This window comes from Penicillium crustosum, assembly GCF_028827405.1.
Source record: "Penicillium crustosum strain IBT 35664 chromosome Unknown utg000004l_segment0_segment0, whole genome shotgun sequence".
NCBI lineage: Eukaryota > Fungi > Ascomycota > Eurotiomycetes > Eurotiales > Aspergillaceae > Penicillium > Penicillium crustosum.
Genome location: NW_026623125.1, coordinates 3759176 through 3779944, shown reverse-complemented (window position 1 = coordinate 3779944; position 20769 = coordinate 3759176). Strand labels below are relative to the sequence as shown.

The window sequence follows — 20769 nt, the reverse complement described above, 5'->3', positions numbered from 1 at the left end:
TTGGAGTTCTTAAGTTAGCAGTACACTACGTTCACGCTGTGATTTAGATATCTGGATCGCACTTTCTGTTCAACACTCAGCGCCCGCAATTTCCATGCATAAGTGATGCAATTCAGTTTCCAAAATGTGGGACTGAAAAGGAAAGTGCCATTCCAGATGGCGGCGGGACATTTCAAATAGCATTCACCCCAGGGGTTGGCATTCCTCATTACCGACCTGGCATTCCGACAAAGGGGACCACATTATCCTTACGCGTTATCAGCACGAACACCTGTGAAGATCACTCAATAGCCAGTCTTTTTTGGATCGCCCCGCTCCTCTTGAGTCTATCGTATCCTTCCACCAACAGCCGCCAACCAACATAGACCTTTGCCCCGGAAAATTCGCACAGGGAAAGACTACTCGACTACTCTCTCTTCGCTCATACACGGCATGGGCTAGGACAACTATTCATTGTGCTGTGCCCGTAGCATTGGCAACCCCGACCACAATCGCTGTCAGTCTCATTCCAACATGGACGAAGCTCATGTCAAATTGCCCGATGGACACCTCGTGAATCTCTCACCGCGACCTGTACGCCCAAGTGCCTACAAAGCGTACCGAGTCGAGTACGAGCCCTCAGCAGAGCTCTCGGCGACACCTTCACCCCGACACACACAAGAAGAAAGATCAACAGAGTATGCCATCGCAGGAGGTACACCGGGGAATATATCTCAACTGCCAAAACCCACCAAGCTACCGATCCCGAGGAGTCTCGCTGAAAGTCGTAACGATGGTTCGAATCAAACGCCCAGTCCCACTGCACTTCCCAAACTGACCCCGTCAAGCCGTTCCTTGGGACGGCTCGGTGACCAGTCTGGGCCAGTGGACAAAGCTCACGACCAATATTGGAGGAAAATAAGGGATAAATTGGAAGACTCGCCATTGTTAACACGACGTACCAAGAGCAAGGATAGCGACAAGAACCAATCGCTTAACTCGCGCATCTCCTACCACCGTAGCAGACTTCCTACCAGCACTAGCCACGATGAAACAAGTTACCGGGCAGGCAATGCACCGCCCAGCATCCCGAGCCCGAGTACTGTCCACAGCAGTCCCGCTCGGGGGTCGAGGAATGATGCTCCCATAACCATTCCTGTGGACATTCAAAGCAAATGGCAGAAGAAAGACGACCAATGGGTCATCATGGATGTTACCGAAACCACACCTCAGAAATCAGTGAGAACAGACGAGACGACTGATTCAAGCCCTCGATCTCATCCTTCCGTCTCGCCAGTCTCCGCTGAGGATAGTTCTATCACCGACTGGGAAGATCGTTTCGTTGTGAATATGCCAACTGCAAAAGACCCCAATCCGCCAACGATGACGGCTCAACAGATTGCCGAGTATCAAAAAAGCATTGAACGGGTACACCGGGAAGGTGGGAAAATGGTAGACCCGAGCACAGTGCCTAGTCGTAACGTGTCTCCCGAGATCAGATTCAACCCCAGCGAACAGAGAATTCAGAGCCCAAGGGGGTTTAACACATACGACGGAACATGCGAGAGGCGCCAAGCGCCGAGCTTGTCGCAAGAGGGACATCGCCCATCGCCGCCGCCTCATCAAAATGCTCACCTGGAGCAACACTCACAGCCTCAACCTCAGCAGCTCCAGCCCACAACTGCGTCGCAACGTCAACCGGCGAGCCACTACTACAGCCCAGATGAAATAGGGTACAACCGGATTAGCACAATTTGGGAAGAATCGCCCACAAAACCCAAGGAGAAGCGATACCCGCAAAACGCCGACGGATCTTTTTTAGGGTGCAGGGAAATATCCGGGGAGAAGAATCCAGACGAAATTCTCAGGTTCGCTTCCCCAGACGATGCCAGTCTGCATCCACCCCCATTGTCCCTGGGTTCCAAGAACAAGAAGAACAAGCAAAATGCGCCGAAGGAAGTGAGGAAAGCGACGGAGCAGCAAACCACCCCCAAACTCGAGGAGACGGCAGTCCTTCAGGAAGAGCAACCACAAATTTCTCAGAATTCGAGACGTGCCCAATGCTCGAAGCCGTCGGCTATGTACCAGGATCGGAGTTACTCCCAGAACGCATCCACAATTCCGCGGACGAGGTCCCAAGACTCGAGCAAGGAGAATTACTATCCTACCAGCAATACACCGGAGCGATCCGGAAGTCTGGAAGAAAATCGGGGGGACGACGATGTGTACATTATCACACCCACTATCACGCGCACTATGATTCCCACGCCCGACAAGAAAGCATCTTCGCCAAAGCCGCAAGGGCTGCGTCGTCCTGGTGGCACAAATCATACAGTTACCGCCGAGGCTACCAAAGCCGTCCGGGCAAGGGCTCAGATGATTTCCACACCATCGGGGTTACGCCCCGGGGGACCCAATATGAATATGAACCTAACAGAGCGTACCTTGACAACTTCCCAAACGTTGCCACTCACCAGCACCTCCACTACGCTGAAAGACCAAGACGACGAGGGTCAAAACAAAGATCACGCGCAAGATCGCACTCCAGAACGAGCAGCAGGTACGACATCGAATACTATCCGTGGCTTCATCCGTACCTCCGGGATGGCAAAACCTTCAGGGCTGGCCAGATCACCTACGGATAGCATTGCTACGATGTTGCGCAACAGGACTGAGTCTCTCCGCGCACGTGCGGAATCTCTGCGGAATGGTTCAGGGTCACTCCAGCGTGGAAATCAGAAGCGATCGACAAGTCCTCAACCAACTCTTCCGTCCAGGGATAATTCGGAATCATCGCGGTCGGAACGGTCGTTTCGGTCCACCGAAGAAACCACACCTATCACAGCAAATCGACCCGTCTCGCCGCCAAAAATGGCCACGATGGAAAAGGAGCCTAATGAAAGCAAACAATCTTCCTCACAACCACCTGCACCCGCACCCAAAAAACCAGTGACGAAAAAAGTGACCTTATCAGAGGAACGTCCTTCGTCGATAAAACCGGACAAGCCCCCTACATCAACCAGAAAAATTTCCGTACTAGCAAAACCGTCCAAGTTGAGCCAAACTTCCAAGTTGAAGGAGACCTCCAAGTTGGATAAAACCTCTAAGTTGGATGAAGCCTCCGGTTCTATAAAATCAGCCGTGTCTGAAAGATCTCCTCCCCCTATGGCAGCGAAGCCTGATACTCCGCCAAAAAAGGAAGCGCACGTGAAGCCCCTACCTCGTCTCCGTACCTCTGATAAAGTTTTGGAAATCGCCGAGCTCGATGGGCTTCAGGTTGCAAGCCCCAAAGAGTCTCTTCAGTCCAACATCACGGACGTCTCCGCTGATCTAGGTGACATGCACTCCCAAGACGATGATGATTCCGATGACCAGGGACTCAATCCCTTGGCTCTTTCACTTCTTTTCAATATTCTTGTTGTTGCCGTCACCCAAGTGAACAAAACTCTCCGGATAGGTATCGACAGTCCTTACGCCAGATTTGTGGCCAGTAACACCCTGAACATGGCCAGTCACTGCTGGCGTGTGTTCGAATGCATCTACACCGTGATATCTCACTACCAGGCCACAGGCGCCTGGCCCAAGCCTCGCAGTGACCAATCTATCAGTCAGTTCATGTTGGAGCTTCTTCAAGCCATTGTGTATCTCCTGATTCTTGGGTTCGCAGCGATGCTGATAACACGTACTGTTGGCTACGTCGTTCTCGTGAGCAGTTGGATCGTATGGTTTGCCAGGCCTTTCGCGTGGATCTTCCAATGTGTTGGCCGTGCCCTGATAATGTAAAATTACCCCAACCATTAGCTGTTTGCTTGTACAAGATTGTTTCATTGGAAGTCTCGAGTTTGGAAGGAGCACCTTCGTCGTTTTTGGTGCTTTCGGGTCTTTGTCCTGGTCTCGAGCGGTTCTATCTACTCACCTACCCTACCTCATTTTGTCTTTTGGCTGTATTTCTAGCTTATCATTAAATAGGTCTCAAACTTGAATATTCTATATGGAACCATTTATCCCTTGGTATGTCAATGTACGTAGTTGTACGTAGTAGTAGACAAGAAATTGCATTGAAATTGATCTTCTTGACTTGAAACCGAGACACAAAAGCTGAAGACACCGAACACACAATGATGTGTATGATCTAGCGTCGACTCTCCCATGTTGAAGAGAGAAAATAAAATAACACCCAACTTTTGTCATGTCCCCCAAATCCAGAATTCAATCTTGTGTATGATGAAAAACAGACCCAACTCCGTCATCCTGGTGTTGAATGGTCCTGTATGCTAGCTCCGGGATAATCTTGCAAAAGCAATGCAAAAGTAGAGAAAAGATAAGGAATTTAAACATGAAAGGTTCCCTTCTCAAACATTTTTCATGTCCGGATGTGCGTTGAGCAATCCTTTATTTTGAGTTCATGCGAAGGGGGTATCCACGCAGCCGAGGTGTCGCCCGGCGTTTTGTGGGATAAAGGCAGCATTCAAGAAACGGGGGAAAGGCAGAAAGCAAGGGAAGAGAAAAAGAAAGCAGAAAGAAAAGGGGAAAGGAAAAAGCAGGGCTGGGCTACAGCCACTGCCAGCGCTCTAAGAATTGAACATGAAGAGAAACAAAACAAAGACGATAAGAATGGAATAGGCCTCAAAGGCAAAATTATGTTGAATTTTTGTTCTTCTTTCATTTTTTTCATTCTTCCATTCTTCTGGGTTATTGTTCTGGGTCGTACTAGACCAAACAGAAAACATGACATAGTTCAGAAGAGAAGCACCGGGCCTGGAAGGAGGACACCCGAGAAAATAAAAGAGAATCCGATCGACGAAGCGCCATTGTTAAAAGAGACGGGGTATCGGTACATTATGTTGAAATGAAAACGCTGAGGAAGAAATCGTTGAGAGGTCTTCAGTCGTGACGCCATAAGACATTGCAGGGGGGCCCGAGATGTGTTGGAGTAATTGTTTGTTTGGGCTGTGGTATCGTTGAGATGAGTGATGTTGAATTAGGTAGGGTGTTGAGTTGGTTTTATGAGAGGTGTGCAAAGATGGCATACGACCGAGGTAGGTGGTCGAGGGTGTGAATGGATAAGCGACCAGTTCTGAGTTGAGGAAAACTGGTTTAGTTGGCAGCAACGCCATTTTGTTCGGCGTGGCCGTTGGTCAAGGGCTTCCCGGCCACCTCAACATTGAGATCTTTGATCTCGAGGCCATTGAATAATTCGAAGACAGCGTTAGATCTGTGGAAGTCGTTGTCGACGATATTGACAAGATACCAGTCGTCCATCACTTGCTGAATCAGCTTGCGACTAGGGCTGGCTGCATCGTGACACTTAGACCAGTGCTCGCCCAAGAGGTATGCCTCATCCTTCCAGGCGAGGAAACTGACTGTCTCGACAATTGTGGGCTGGATGATCTCTCGTCCAGCGAAGATACCCCAGGTGAGGGCGTTGGGGCTATCACGTGTGTTGGTCTTGAGCTCACCCTTCTTGTTGGTGGCGTGGTAGGTCAAGTCATCGTTCTTCTCGATGCGAGTGATGAGCTCATCGACCAAGTTGGAGGGGACAAGAAGCTCAAGGTAGGCTTTCTGGTAGACGAAACCGTTCTTGGGGCCCCATCCGTACACAGGATGAGACGACTTGACTCCATTAACAGCGGGCTGAGAGTTGATTGTCAGGAATCCGCGCTGGTTTAGTTTGAGCAAGTCCTCCTGAATATCATTTGCTTCGGTCGTGATTGGCGAGTCACTCCACGGCAGTCGGTCAAGCTTGCCAGTCAAGAAACTCACAAAGATATCTGATATATCCTTGATCGATTTTGGCTCGCCCCAGAGTTTGATGTTCTGCTCGTTTGTTCCCTTCAGGCCCACACCGTAAGCGTCGAGTTCACCAAACGCAGGTGACCGGGAATCGGTCCAGCGACCGTTAGGGTACTCATCCCATGTCTGGGTACGAGCAACGTATGATGAGTTCCGGTTGCGCCAGAACACCGGTCGCACATCTTCTGTCCTTCGGCCGAGGCCAAGGGAGGGCCGCCAAGGAAGCGCGCGTTGAATTGGGGACTCATCCGACGGGGAAAGGTCGAGCTCTTTGAGAACCAACTGAGTCGCCTGAGCCAGGTTCATAGTATAGCTAAGCAATTTGTTAGGATATGTCGGGATAGTAGGATTGAGGGATTAGTGGAGCAAACTTACAAATGCAAGTGCTTGATACCAGCAGCGACCAGCTTTCTACACATATCCGCGATCAGAGTTTTTCCGATATCGCGAACTGCGGAATCGTCGTTCTTGACCGGCTCAAGGGCCTCCATCCACTGAGGGGGCACTTTGACCTTGGTCCAGTTGGATCGACGAATGAAAGAAGCGTATGTCTGAATGGGCATGATACCGGGAATGATGGGGACAGTGATGCCCTTGGCGCGGCACTTCTTCAACCATTCGATGAAGTTCTCCGCATCGTAGAACATTTGAGTGACCACAAAAGAGCTGCCAGCATCAACCTTCTCCTTCAAGTGATCGATCAATTGGTCCACATCGGTGTTGTCATCGGCACCCTCGGGGTAGCCACCCACACCAATATCGAAGTGGTTGCCATATTTGTTCCGGATATATTTCACTAGATCCTTCGCATAGCGGAATCCATTTTCTGCAGCCTCCCATGTCTCCTTGTCTCGCGGTGGGTCTCCTCGAAGAGCCAAAATATTGGTGCAGCCAGCTTTGTAGGCGGCTTGGAGCGCTTGGTCAACTTTCTCCAAGGGCATATCCGTGCAAGTCAAGTGCATGCAGGTCTCCAAGCCATATACCGATTGTGCCACACTGACCATCTCGCAAGTCAGATCCGATAAGCGACCACCAGCACCCCAGGTGATATCGATGAATGAAGGACCCAATCCATGCATGCGGTCCATTCGGTCGTAAAGATTCTGTACACCCTGGGCAGTTTTGGGAGGGAAGAACTCAAAGGAGATTCCCGTCTTTCCCTCCGCCTCATTTTTAGCAAGCTTCTCTCGGATATGCATCTTGTCGGGTTAAATCTAGTCTTTGTAAGCATACCACAGTGTGCTAAGGGGCCATCGATTCCATCAAAGACTTGTATTTGGGCTCTGGAACAAACATACCGAGGGCTGGCAATAATTAATTAGATTGTTTGTGAAACTGGAATATCTGTGCAGATGAGACAGGCCACTTCTGCTGAGAACCTGGGCACAATCCCTGTGTACTGTGACACCTAAATGTCCAGAACCTAGGAATGAAGGGGAACAAATGGATAAAACACACAAAAATGAAATTAAAAAAAAAGTGCGAAAAGGAATTGTGAGGCTCCAAGGAGAGTGAAGGAGAGGAATTGAGAAATCCGGTGAGCGGAACATTTTGGGGGACAACATTTGGCGGGGAAGGCCGGCCATCGGAGGCACGTGTTTTGTTTCTTAAAAGGGGAGTTATAGGAAATTTAAGTGGAAAAGTGAAGTAAAAGTACGCAGTATAGGAAATTATATGTGATATCTTCATTTTTATCTCTTTTGATATTAGAAAATGACTGCCAATGGTACTTTTATAGTGGAAATGACTTGCTTAGACCTTCTATGGCGCAATAATTGAAGCCTTACCGCCTGCCCCTCCATGGGAAAGAAAGTTCCGGCAAAATTTTCCCGACTTGGCTGGGATTTGCACTTTGACCTTGGACACTCTTGGACCACTCTTGGATAATTACCTTACAATCCCTCCACTTCACCAAAATGTCGACTGTTCCTCCTCCATCTGCTGATCAGGACTACAAGTCCACCCTCCTTCCCCTCCTCATCTCCAACAATGTCCTCTCGTTCGGCACCTACGTCTTGAAGTCCGGCCGTGAATCGCCCTACTTCTTCACCTCTTCCCTCCTGCACACTGCACCTTTGCTGCGCGCATCCTCTGCAGCCTACGCTAGTGTTCTCTCCGCCGAGCCTTTTGTCACCACCAACGCCGACGGCACCGCTCAGCCCAACTTCGACATTATCTTCGGACCCGCATACAAGGGTATCCCCATTTGCGCATCTGTCACCAACGAGCTCGCTGTGCGGGACTCCCTATCTGGGAAGAACACCTGGGACAATGTGAGCTACTCCTTCAACCGCAAGGAGGCCAAGGCCCACGGCGAGGGTGGAAACATTGTCGGTGCCCCGCTCAAGGGCAAGCGGGTCGTCATTGTGGACGATGTCATCACTGCTGGCACTGCACTCCGTGAGGCTGTCGGTATCATTGAGAAGGAAGGTGGTATCGTCGCTGGTGTCGTTGTCCTGCTGGATCGGGAGGAACGCGTTAGCGATACCGAGTCCAAGAGCGCCATCGGTGTTGCCCAACGTGATCTCGGTGGTAAGATCCCCATTCGGTCTGTCATTGGTCTCCACGACTTGATTGAGAAGCTGGGTGATAGCATTGGCGCTGGTGAGATCCAGCGCTTGAAGGATTACCGTGAGCGCTACGGTGCCCAGTAGACATCGGCTTGTGAAATTCGCCAAATCAAGACATGATGTATGAAGAAAGACAGGATGGATACCAGGATATTTTGGAGTTACCCTGAAAATATTATTACTTAAACAATACCCATATCCACACAGGAAATGGACACATTCTTACAGGGACTATTTGATTTGTCCTCGATAATTGATGCAACCATCCACTTTAGACCAGCTAGCAAATGGCTTCCCCATTTGCCCATCTTGAAACAACATGATATAATAGGCAAGCAAATATACTTGCATTTTTGTTTTTGGGATCGCCCACGAAGGTTCCTAGCAAACAGGCGAGACCGGTGCTCAATCCGACAATAGAAAATTTGATATATACCCCAATCGGGAGACACGGAGCTGCGTAGGCCTCCGATCTTGCTGATTATCTAGTTGAACGTATTGATAACCAAGTGCATTTTTCACCCTCTGAGTACTTCTGCCTATGTTGTATTCCACCACACCCCCTGAACTGACTAGTTTTACTTCGACGCTGGAAGCCCTGTGAGCAAAACAATGTTCCACATGAAATCGAAAAGATGGATAGTCTGGATTTAGGTACCTTGGCAAGCCAGTAGTGGTAATCGATATGGCGCGGGAAGCGACACACAGCACGGCAGACGGTGCCGGTGCTAGATTGTGTTTGACACTGCGCACAAAAAGCAGCACAAGTACCTCATTCAGAACGAATTTGGCAGTATATATGTAGAGAGATGTATATAGCAGATGCTGCGCTCGAGCAATATTTATCTATCAAGTTCATCACTTGATCAGTACCTAGTGGGACATACTCTAGCACAGTGTATAGTAATTCCGAAAGGTAGAAAATTCAATAGGCATGTAATGGGTTAGTTGTTTGTTTGTTTTACACAGCTATAATCTAGAACAAGATTGAGGACAATCACCGAGTATATGTATATATCTAAGTTTGGACTCATAAGCATCAGATCTATACGCTAAATTGAATCTGGATAATCTCGAAATACTCAGGTTTATCTACGCAATCTTCCAAGATTCCCTCAGATCCTAGATGAGACATCTAGTGTGTGCTGTGTATACCCCTAATACACGGCAGCTTCCGGTGATATCCCAATGGCTGCCTGCGTTCCACAAAGAGTAGCAGCGTGGGACCGGAGGTAGAATCGAGGCTACTCGGTTATTCCATCTCATTTGAGAGCAAAAACAATTATTGCTCAGCTAGCTCCGATTTTGAGGGTATATATTTCCAACCAATGCCCAGGTTCTATTCGAGTGGCAGAAGCCTTCAAACCCCAGCAATGCCAACCCTCCAAGTAACCAACAAATTAAATAGCGAAGGGTCTCGTTCTTATATGTCTCTATAGAGCACGAAGATCCATTTATGGCATTTTTCCCCTCAATTATTAACGAAAGGGAATTAATATTACTGCTCCCAGCGACATAGCATTAGTTTCTTCAAGGCAGCCATCTTGCCTCTGAAACAAGGAAATACATTTGGAACATGATTCAAAGATCAATTGTATAATAAACCAAGTGACTAAACATAACATCTTTTGATATCTGATTAGTAAGTTTAGGGCCATTGTATGGCAGCTTTTAGTAAAGTTAGGGTTTGGAGTATTTTATATTGCAACCTTCTCTATGTTTGTAGAGGGTATGTCACCTAAGTATAAAACCATGACATTATTTAATAAAAACTCACCATATTGTTCCATTTTGTACACTAGAGCAAGCATAATCCTCTGTAGAGCTTGTTGGTGTAGTTAGTGAATACACCTAAACCCACGACCCTTTTCACACCGTGAATTACAGGTGACATGGTGTTACCCTGTGTGCTCTTTGACTCTACTACATAGGAACATCACTATGTGGCCCTAATCCAGCTTCACATATCATCTTTCAATTAACCAGGTTCTAATCAGCCACTTAATTATCTCAAATTCATATCAAATCTCAGTAGCGTGACATACTACTTGTGATACATTGGCAGAGCGGTAGATCTATCAATGATAAACACACAGTTAGTAAGTACATCAATCCTATATTGCTTTAACTGCTGTCCTCCTAGAAAAAGCTAGGATAGCAGGCTAATTCTAGAACAACCGGTGACCCCGGTGTCCACGATGGACGTTAGGTTACATTTGGTAAATGCAGTATGTATTCATTTTTCCTTGTTTAGGACGATTAGTGTTTCAGAAGTTTCAACGGCCAAGGTCTCCTGGTAGTGACTTGAACACCTGTTAAAGCGACTCAACCTTTTTTTTAGGATAGACTAGTGATAGTAACAAAAAATGGCAGTCCATATAAATCAGTGCAAAGTACAGGGTACAGGGAGGCTCGGATCTTGTATACGTGTGTACTCCATACCTCTATGCAGGCCGAATAACAACTTTGGAAATGTACGCCTACCCCAATAGGAAATGAAAATAACTGTTTTTGTATACATTCACCGCCGATCTAACCTTCAATCTCCCTGATAGACATGATTTTAGAGTTGGTGCGCGTTAGACGGAATATCTGCTGCAACTGTTACCTCCATCATACACCCAGAACCCTGGGAGCAATGGTCGAGACCGCGTCGATGGTTCGATATCAATGATATATGACTCGGGTATTTACTTGAACTAAAGTACTCTGGGAGAAAAATTAGCCTAGTTTGTCTACCGTCGAAGTTTCAATTGGGCCGATATAAGACTGGATGTGTATTTCATGCTGCTCGGGCTCCCCGCTCCTCTGCACACCATCCGCAAGGTAGTCTCACCTAATTGCCGTGATACCTGCAATGCATGGATTGCTCCTTAGCCTCGTCGAGCCACGACCATTCCATGACGGCCGTCCCATGCAAAGAAATATGGGTATTGCTTGAAACCTGAGCGATGGTGACTCCTCGTAAGACATAGATCTTCGTTACCTGAGTTCATATAGTTTCTGTAAATAGCACACAGCGGTAAATAGCATGTCAATCAACGCGCGGACATAGATCCGTGTACTTGCGTCTCTTTGCCTCCTATCAGCTGCGTCTTCGGCTTCGACCGTTCATTCCGAGCCTCAAGGCTGAATGACCAAGTAGCTCATGACTTGTCTTGGGAACTAGAAAGACCATCAGGAGACTTTATTGGAAGAAGTAGATTGTGGAGTATCATACTCACTTTGAACTACATCGAGTGATCTTACCACCGTTGGTAGTGCTCTACTATCTCTCAAACATTTCCAGGTTTCTCTTATTTCTATTAACCATTCCGCGACTCTCGGTTTCCATTCTTCTCCCCCTTTTTTTACTTAGGAGAGCTCCCATAGATCGGATGACTATTGACCATATTATACTTGACAGAAAATGCTTGAAGTGTGTCTTTAATACTAGTCCTTTTCACTCGTCGTCAATTCACCACCCTTTCTCAGCCCCTGTGACTTTCCGAAAAAGCAGACTGTTGCTTATCTTTGCCCTGTTAGTATATTTACTTTTCGGAATACCTGGATGAGAGGACTTGGTTTGCCATCGGTACCAGTCTGGTACACGAGCATCTTCCTCGTATCCTTTCAAAAAAAAGTTATCAAACCTGCTAATTGGAAACGGTGAGACATAGTGGCTGTTTACCAGGAGCTCCAGTCGGATCAACGGTCTTTCCCTCGCTCTTCGTCATATTCGACACATGCTACCATCCTAAGTTTCTTTGAAGCGGCTTACCACATTGTTTGTCGACCATGAATTGGAAATATACAATCCCAGTGCTCGCTTTTCTCGCAGCCACAGGAATTAGTTGGCCCTACGATGAGACTCTGGCTGCTTATAACATCAACGAGAACCAAACAGCGACCAATCCCTTGGACTACTGGGGAGAATGGCCCGACCACACCTATTTTCCTTCTCCAGAAAATTGGCGTTTTCCTGTATATACCCTTTTCCTTGACCGATTTGTGAACGGTGATCCAACAAACGACAATGTAAATGCGACACTCTTTGAACATGACATCAATTCAAACCAAATGCGACACGGAGGTGATGTGGCTGGCCTACTGGACACTTTGGACTACCTACAAGGAATGGGCATCAAGGTTGGCTTTACAAGTGGACCTTGAATGTATATCAGATGTTAACTAAAAATCGAATCCTTAGGGGCTTTATCTCGCAGGTTTGGTATTGATGAACCAGCCATGGGGATCTGATGGCTACTCGGCGCTTGACACTACTCTGCTCGACCAGCATTTTGGGACAATTCAAACATGGAGAGCAGCTATCACGGAGATTCACAACCGCGGCATGTATGTCATTTTTGACAACACTGTCTCAACGTAAGTCTCCATCTTCTCTCAGTGTGTCACAAGTATCTAACAGCACTAGCATGGGAGACCTCATTGGTTTTGAAGGGTACATGAATACAACCACCCCATTTTCAATCAAAGAGCACAAGGCTTCCTGGAAATCTGATCGTCAATATGTTGATTTCCGATATGGAAACTCCTACAATGAGACATGTGAATATCCTCGGTTTTGGAATGAGACCGGGTACCCCGTGGACGAGTGGGTCAACTATGAGCTTGAAGGGTGCTACGACAGTGACTTTGATCAATATGGTGACATTGAGGCATTTGGTGTCTATCCTGATTGGCAACGAGAGCTCGCTAAATTTGCCTCCGTGCAAGATCGGTTACGTGAATGGGTGCCTAGTGTCAGAGAGAGACTTATTCGTCATTCCTGTATGATCATCGCCTCTTTCGACATCGACGGCTTTCGCTACGACAAAGCTATACAGGCTACCGTCGATGCTCTTGGGGATATCTCCGGGGCGTACCGAGATTGTGCCCACCGTGTGGGAAAACATAACTTTTTCCTTCCTGGTGAAATTACCAGTGGCAATACCCTTGGCTCTATCTTTCATGGGCGAGGACGTCAACCTGATATGCAGTCACAAACGCTGGAGGAGGCGTTTATGATGACGAATGAATCTGATCCGGATTACTTTATTCGTGACCAAAATAAGCAGGCCACCGATGCTGCCGCATTTCACTACTCCGTCTATCGCTCTCTAACCCGGTTCCTGGGTATGGATGGTAACTTGGCTGCTGGCTACGACGTTCCAGTGAATTGGACAGAGGCCTGGTATCAAATGGTGCTCACCAATGATATGGTCAATGCCAACACCGGCAAATTTGATCCACGTCATATGTATGGGGCAACAAACCAGGATGTGTTCCGATGGCCGACGGTTGAATATGGCATCGAAAGGCAACTTCTAGCTCTTTTTATCACCACGTTGCACATGCCCGGCATTCCTATGCTTCTGTGGGGCGAGGAACAAGCATTTTATGTTTTAGATGCTTCGGCTGCTAACTATATCTATGGCCGTCAAGCAATGTCTCCCGCTGCAGCTTGGAAAAATCACGGATGTTTCCAGTTGAATTCGACTCAATATTTCCAGTGGCCTATCAAATCAGGACGTCTAGGATGCTACGATGACACAGTCACGTATGATCACCGTGATCCCGCTCACCCTGTGAGAAACATTATCAAACACATGTATCAAATGCGACAAGACTTCGGTGCTCTCAATGATGGATGGTGGATTCAGCTGCTCTCAAACCAAACGCACAACATCTATCTCCCAGGCTCTGACGGAGTCCCCACAGAAACTGGCATGTGGTCTGTGCTGCGCAGTCCATATTACCAATTGCAGGATCTGGGAGAAATGGGCAACCAAACGGTCTGGTTTGTGTACCAGAATGAGAACCGGACCGTGAACTATGAGTTCGACTGTTCTGACCAAACTGCGGGATTGATTGCTCCATTCGACATCAACACTACGGTGAAGAACCTGTTCTATCCTCACGATGAGTTGACGCTGCAAGAGAGTCCGGTAAAGCTTGCTTTGAACGGCTCCGACAATTACAACGGTTGCCTTGACAGTATGACACTTCAACCATACGAATTTAGAGCCTACATACGAAAAGAAAAATTCCTCTCTCCTCGTCCTATGATAACCAAGTTCTTACCCGGCCACGATGCTCCGTTGCTATCTGCTGTCGCGCCAAATGAGAGTGAGTCGGTGGATATTAGTTTCTTCTTCTCCACGGAGATGAATTGCTCCATGATAACCGAGTCAATTTCGCTTGAATCGTCCACTGAAATTGGAGAATGGCCTTCTGTGGACCCCGACAGCGTCAGTTGTGAGAGTGTTGAGTCAGAGAGTACATCTTGGACCGGTCAAATCCCATCTACCTGGGCTTGGAGGGCTACCCTGACCGACGTCTACAATGGCGTGCATAAAGTCACGGTGAACAATGCGACAAGTACTGACGGAAGAGCAACCAACGCCATCGACAATTTCTTAATCCGAGTCGGGCAGTATGATAATCCCATGATCTTTACATCGGCAAATTATTCAAGCAGCCTGCTCCACAAGCGCGAAGATGGAACTCTTTTCATTTCACAACACGCAGCAGGGGCAGACAAATATCGGTACTCTACCAATTGGGGAAGCACTTTCACTGAATGGCTCCAATATGAAGGAGGGAACCACAGCGTCAAAGAACTGCCTTGGTCTGGAACGAAGAAACAGAGATGGGATGGGAAACACGTTCGGGTTGAGTACTGGAGTCGTCTTACGGGTAGTAGTGACTACATCCAAGAGGGTGACGGACCCGACTGGAGTCCTGGTATCCAACGTCGCTTCCCTCATCTCTTCTTTAATGGGCCTTTCAATAGATACGGATATGATGCCGGCTTGGATAACATCGTGAGACAGGATACCGATGGCCTCTGGAAATTCCGCTTCATGGCTGAATGGCCTGCCCAGGGCCAGCTGAACGTCTGGGGTATCAACCCTGATAACCAACCAGATCAAAGCTATATCTACGGAGATTCTGATGGAGATTCGATCTTAGATCGTCTACCGCCCTCTTCGCTCAGTGTGACATCCATAAATATCACTCAGCATCCACCGAAACCGCACCTGGCTTGGACCCTTCAACTAGATGACTCGAACTTGCAGTTTAAGCTTGTTCCTACAGGCTCCAAATATGTTCAAATGGCTCTATTTTTCATTCTTTGCATTGTTCCCGTCATTACAGCGTCGGCCTGCGCTTATATGTTCATGAAAACATTCTACCGGATCAAGTTCAACCAAGTCGGGGTAAGTGAAAAGAAGACGCTTATTTCAATGGATTTCGTCAACAAATTCAAAATCAGCCACATGGAGGATGGACAGTCCAGAAATCCCTTTCGACGCCTAGCAAACAGGTCAAACTTCCTTCAGAGTAACTCTGCCTTTGGCAATCGAAATGTGCACAGACGAAAGGTGCTCATTGCAACCATGGAATATGAGATCGACGACTGGGCTATCAAGATCAAAATCGGTGGCTTGGGGGTCATGGCACAGTTGATGGGCAAACAGCTCGGACATGAGGATCTTGTCTGGGTTATTCCCTGTGTCGGAGGAGTGAAGTATCCTCTCGATAAACAAGCGGACTCGATGTTTGTCATGATTCTGGGGAATTCATACGAAATCAAGATCCAGTACCACCAATTGAGGAATATCACATATGTTTTGCTGGATGCGCCTGTTTTCCGCCAACAATCCGTCACAGGGCCCTACCCAGCCCGTATGGACGACCTCGACAGCGCTATCTACTACTCTGCCTGGAATCAATGCATTGCTCAGGCAATGAAGCGGTTCCCTGTTGATATGTACCACATCAATGACTATCACGGTTCGGTGGCTCCATTATATCTTTTACCAGAGACTATTCCTATTTGCTTGTCGCTTCACAACGCCGAATTCCAAGGCCTATGGCCTATGCGGACACAGAAAGAGAAAATCGAAGTCTGTTCTGTTTTCAACCTTGATTTGGATGTTGTAACACGCTATGTTCAGTTCGGCGAGATCTTCAATCTTCTTCATGCCGGTGCAAGCTATCTTCGCCTTCATCAACAAGGCTTCGGTGCTGTTGGTGTGTCTAAGAAGTATGGAAAACGGTCATATGCTCGATATCCAATCTTTTGGGGCTTAAGAAAAGTTGGAAACCTACCAAATCCCGACCCCTCCGACACAGGCGAGTGGGATAGAGCCTTGCCTAAGGAAAGTGATATTAATGTCGACAATGACTTCGAAATTCGCAGAGCAGAGCTGAAGCGTCAAGCTCAAGAATGGGCTGGTCTTAAGCAAAGACCTGACGCTGATTTGTTAGTCTTTGTTGGAAGATGGTCAATGCAAAAGGGTATCGACTTGATCGCCGATGTCTTGCCTGGGGTACTAGAGAGTCGAGAACATGTCCAGATGATTTGCATCGGCCCCATTATTGACTTATATGGCAAATTTGCCGCGTTAAAATTGGATCGAATGATGAAGCTTTACCCTGGTCGGGTGTGCTCCAAACCTCAGTTCACGGTCCTACCACAGTTCATCTTCTCTGGCGCAGACTTTGCGCTCATTCCATCACGCGATGAACCCTTCGGCCTTGTCGCTGTTGAATTTGGTAGGAAGGGTGCCCTTGGCATTGGGGCCAGAGTAGGGGGACTCGGGCAGATGCCTGGCTGGTGGTATACGGTTGAGTCCACCACTACCTCCCATCTGTTGAAACAGTTCAAGTTGGCCATCGACAGTGCATTAAACTCTAGGCCCGAGGTGAGGGCAATGATGCGCGCGAGATCTGCCAAGCAACGATTTCCAGTTGCTCAGTGGGTCGAAGATCTTGAGATCTTACAGTCCACATCGATTCGAGTCCATCAAAAGGAACTAGCTAAATCCCAGAGCCAGTTCACTGCGTCTGGGGCATATAACTCTATCTACGGGATTATGACGCCGCAGGCTGCGTCGACAAGATCGGGAGCGTCAACGCTTCCATTACAACCCTCAAACCGTCCGGGTACGACAGGATCATTCCAGCGAAGTTCTATAATATACAGTCGTAACGCAAGCCCTGGATTTGATGGGAGACCTCGGTCGGGACTCAGTTGCCAGATATCTCAAGGTGTGCGGCCGTTATCTGGCACCATAGAGCCTCGTGGTCGATCCGACTTCCGGAAAGGCAGTGTTGTCGAGGGTGATGAGAGTGCTGGTAGAGCCTCTCCAGAGGCCGAAGAAAATAGCGATGATGAAATGATGGCCACTTGCTACGGTGATGATGACTATTCCATATCACCTGAAGGAACGGACCCAGGACGTGCACAAACTGCCCAGCCTATGGGTGTGGCACTCACCAAAGAGGCTCTCTCAGCCCAACGCGCAAGTCAAGGCTCCCTATTGGCTCGATGCAGCAACACACCATCTAGTTCAACGGCACCAAGTACTGTCGGGACAGATGACACCCTTATCCCTCCTTCTCGTCCCTGGGCGGAACCAGGAAATCGTCTCAGTAACACTTCAGTCCTGTCTGTGGATTCGGTTATTGGAGAGAAGAAAGACTTCAAACTTCAAAAGATTGACCCTTTTTTCACTGACAGCAACGGCGAGTACTACAGAGTGTTTGAAAAAAGACTCAAGGACCTCAATGGGGCGAACTCAGATACCCAACTCTGCATTGAACAATACCTCGAAAAGAGCGAAAAGAAATGGTTCAACAGATTCCGTGATGCACGCCTTGGTATCAACCAAGGCTCCCCGGCTGGCTCAGTACATCGGGTCAAAACAGGAGTATCCCCAACTGGGTCAGTTACCAACGACGATGCGACATCCCATGAAAGTGGTGAGCGCGAGAGAAAAGAAGCTGCGCGGGATGAATTCCTTCTTGGGGATGGCTACGTTCCACCGACAGGACTGAAGAAATGGATGCAAATGCGCATCGGTGAATGGCCCGTGTATTCCCTCTTCCTCGGACTAGGCCAAATCATTGCTGCCAACTCTTACCAGGTTACCCTTCTCACCGGAGAGGTGGGCCAGACCGCTACGAAGCTGTATGGAATCGCGACAGTTTATCTTATTACTTCTATTCTATGGTGGTTTTTCTTCCGATACTGCAAATCCGTGATCGTTCTTAGCGTGCCATGGTTCCTATACGGAACGGCATTCTTGATCATCGGAATGGCACACTTTGAGCCCAACTCATACAATCGCGGATGGATTCAAAATGTTGGAAGTAGCATCTATGCTGCTGCATCATCTAGTGGTTCTATCTTCTTTGCCCTCAATTTCGGCGATGAGAGCGGTGCACCGGTCAAGCAGTGGGTGTTCCGTGCCTGTCTTATCCAGGGCACACAGCAAGCCTATGTCATTGCTCTTTGGTACTGGGGTTCAACTTTGACTAAAGCTACGAACACTGGAATCACCGATGTGCAGGGCAGTGTCACCAACACCTGGAGAATGACGTGCGTATAACATCGAAATCTTCATCACAAAAGCCGGAGACTTTTTAACACATTACCATAGAGCGATATGTACACCAATCACCCTGTTTCTATGGGCAATCGGCCTCATCGTCTATTTCGGCTTGCCAAACTACTATCGCCAAACTCCCGGCAAAGTGCCATCATTCTACAAATCTGTCTTCCGACGCAAGATTGTACTTTGGAACTGGGTGGTCGTCATTATCCAAAACTTCTTTTTAAGTGCCCCATATGGTCGAAACTGGAATTGTGAGTCTCCATTTTCCAGAAGGCCCCTGCTATCTATTCCCCCTTCCTATACCTTGGATTACACTAATTATTACGACAGTCCTCTGGATGACCCAGCACGCTAGCCCGTGGCAAATCCTACTTCTCTGTGTTGCATTCTTTGGCTTTGTGTGGATAGCAGTTCTCTTCCTGCTAGCTAGACTATCCAAGTCACATAGTTGGATCCTCCCAGTTCTCGCATGTGGTCTGGGTGCACCTCGTTGGGCCCAAATCTGGTGGGGAACATCTGGATCCGGCCTGTACCTCCCCTGGGCTGGAGGTTATGCCTCAGGAGCTCTTGTATCCCGGAGTCTCTGGCTGTGGCTCGGGGTCTTGGACGCATTACAAGGTCTCGGTTTTGGTATGATCCTGCTACAAACACTGACACGTATGCATATATGCTTCACCCTTCTGGTATCACAGGTCCTAGGCTCCCTTTGCTACGATTTGTGCAAGAGCCTTCGCACCAAACAACATTGGACCAGGGCCTATCTCACCGGATATCACGGCTGGTGCGGGTGCGTTGGGTAACGCTTGGTTTTGGATTGCTCTTTTGTTGCAGCTTTCGATCTGGTATGTGGTCCTTATGAGAATATTTTCAATCCCATCTGACGCCTCAATTCAAGTGGTGGCTTTCTTCTTTTCTTCCGAAGGGAGCAACTATCGAAGCCGTGAACAAATGTGGACTTGTTTTGTTGGAAGTGCGCGAAATGGAATGGTGATTCGAGCCCTGATATTGTGACCTTTTCGAGTTTCCGTGCGTACATTGATGAAATACTTGCATGTTGTTTGTTCGTGTGGCTTATTCGTTGTCAGACAGAAACTGGCTAAGTATTTAGTGTCTAATATAATGATATAATGTCAGTAAACAACGGACAAGCCAGATTATGGCTGGCTATTCATAATACCCAGTATTCGATCGGTCTCCTTTTTCTGAAGGTCACTTTGAAAAACAGAACCTAGTACCTTTCCTGGCAACCGCCCATGATGCATTCAAGCGAGCCCATGATACAGTCAACCAAGATCTGTACTTAAGGGGGAGAGACCGAGATGCATAAGAAGCAGTCAGTGAAAGGCAAGTCGGTAAGTATGTAGTAAAGCAAAATAAGTCTGACCTGAGGGAGATACATACCCTTCTGGTCGCATTGAAAAAAAGAAGAGAGGGGGATTCCCAGCAGTACATCGCCAAGATGGCCATCAGACCGCGAACTCTGGTTCCAAGGGGGATCGAACTCAGGCCTACGCCTCGCTAAGAGCAATCTTGCAAGTTGGCATTGCTCTTAACTACTACAGTACCCAGGTTATTGCCTAGCAAAACCTTAACTTCATATAAATCCCCGCCCCCACTATTGTTATCATAAATCCGTGCTCAGGTGGATGTTCTGGACCCACCTATTGGACCCACCTACTACAACCTTATTCTCACAGGAAACCTCGAACAGTTCGTTAATATATCGAGTTTGTGGTGTTCATAGTGGCCAGTCGAGGATTAATATACGTAGGCCCGATGGTTATTAATGATAACAGGGTACCGAGAGAAGCATAGACACGAAGTCAGAATTTTCGACAAATAGTTCTCCCCTCATTTTAACATTTTAATTAATTATAAAAAATAAAGGAAGATTCCCAGCAGTACATCACTAAGATAGCCATCAGACCGCGAACTCTGGTTCCAAGGGGGATCGAACTCAGGCCTATGCTTCGTTAAGATGGCAATCTTGCAAGTTTGACATCGCTCTTAACTACTGCACTACCCAGGTTTTTGCCCGG

At 47.9% G+C, this 20769-nt stretch overlaps 4 protein-coding genes across 4 annotated transcripts; 3 read left to right on the top strand and 1 right to left on the bottom strand.

The window, feature by feature from the left end:
• Nucleotides 1-513: 513 nt before the first annotated feature.
• On the top strand, nucleotides 514-3762 carry N7487_010471 (putative NTP binding protein; the record flags this gene model as incomplete). Its single annotated transcript, XM_056878201.1, has 1 exon — nucleotides 514-3762. One exon carries the CDS (start codon nucleotides 514-516, stop codon nucleotides 3760-3762), a length of 3249 nt encoding a protein of 1082 aa, XP_056726781.1.
• Nucleotides 3763-5076: 1314 nt separating this feature from the next.
• On the bottom strand, nucleotides 5077-7089 carry N7487_010470 (methylenetetrahydrofolate reductase (NAD(P)H) MET13; the record flags this gene model as incomplete). The annotated part of the gene is made up of 3 exons (XM_056878200.1): nucleotides 7071-7089; nucleotides 6148-6986; nucleotides 5077-6085 (listed from the first exon to the last, which is right to left on the bottom strand). The coding sequence occupies exons 2-3, from the start codon at nucleotides 6969-6971 to the stop codon at nucleotides 5077-5079; spliced, it is 1833 nt and encodes a 610-aa protein (XP_056726780.1). The 5' UTR covers nucleotides 6972-6986; nucleotides 7071-7089.
• Nucleotides 7090-7688: 599 nt separating this feature from the next.
• Nucleotides 7689-8426, top strand: N7487_010469 (orotate phosphoribosyltransferase; the record flags this gene model as incomplete). Its single annotated transcript, XM_056878199.1, has 1 exon — nucleotides 7689-8426. The coding sequence occupies one exon, from the start codon at nucleotides 7689-7691 to the stop codon at nucleotides 8424-8426; it is 738 nt and encodes a 245-aa protein (XP_056726779.1).
• A 3693-nt stretch (nucleotides 8427-12119) lies between these two features.
• On the top strand, nucleotides 12120-19674 carry ags2 (alpha-1,3-glucan synthase Ags2; the record flags this gene model as incomplete). The annotated part of the gene is given in 7 exon segments (XM_056878198.1): nucleotides 12120-12470; nucleotides 12532-12707; nucleotides 12757-18714; nucleotides 18776-18981; nucleotides 19061-19413; nucleotides 19430-19572; nucleotides 19626-19674. The coding sequence occupies 7 exon segments, from the start codon at nucleotides 12120-12122 to the stop codon at nucleotides 19672-19674; spliced, it is 7236 nt and encodes a 2411-aa protein (XP_056726778.1).
• Between the last annotated feature and the right edge of the window lie 1095 nt (nucleotides 19675-20769).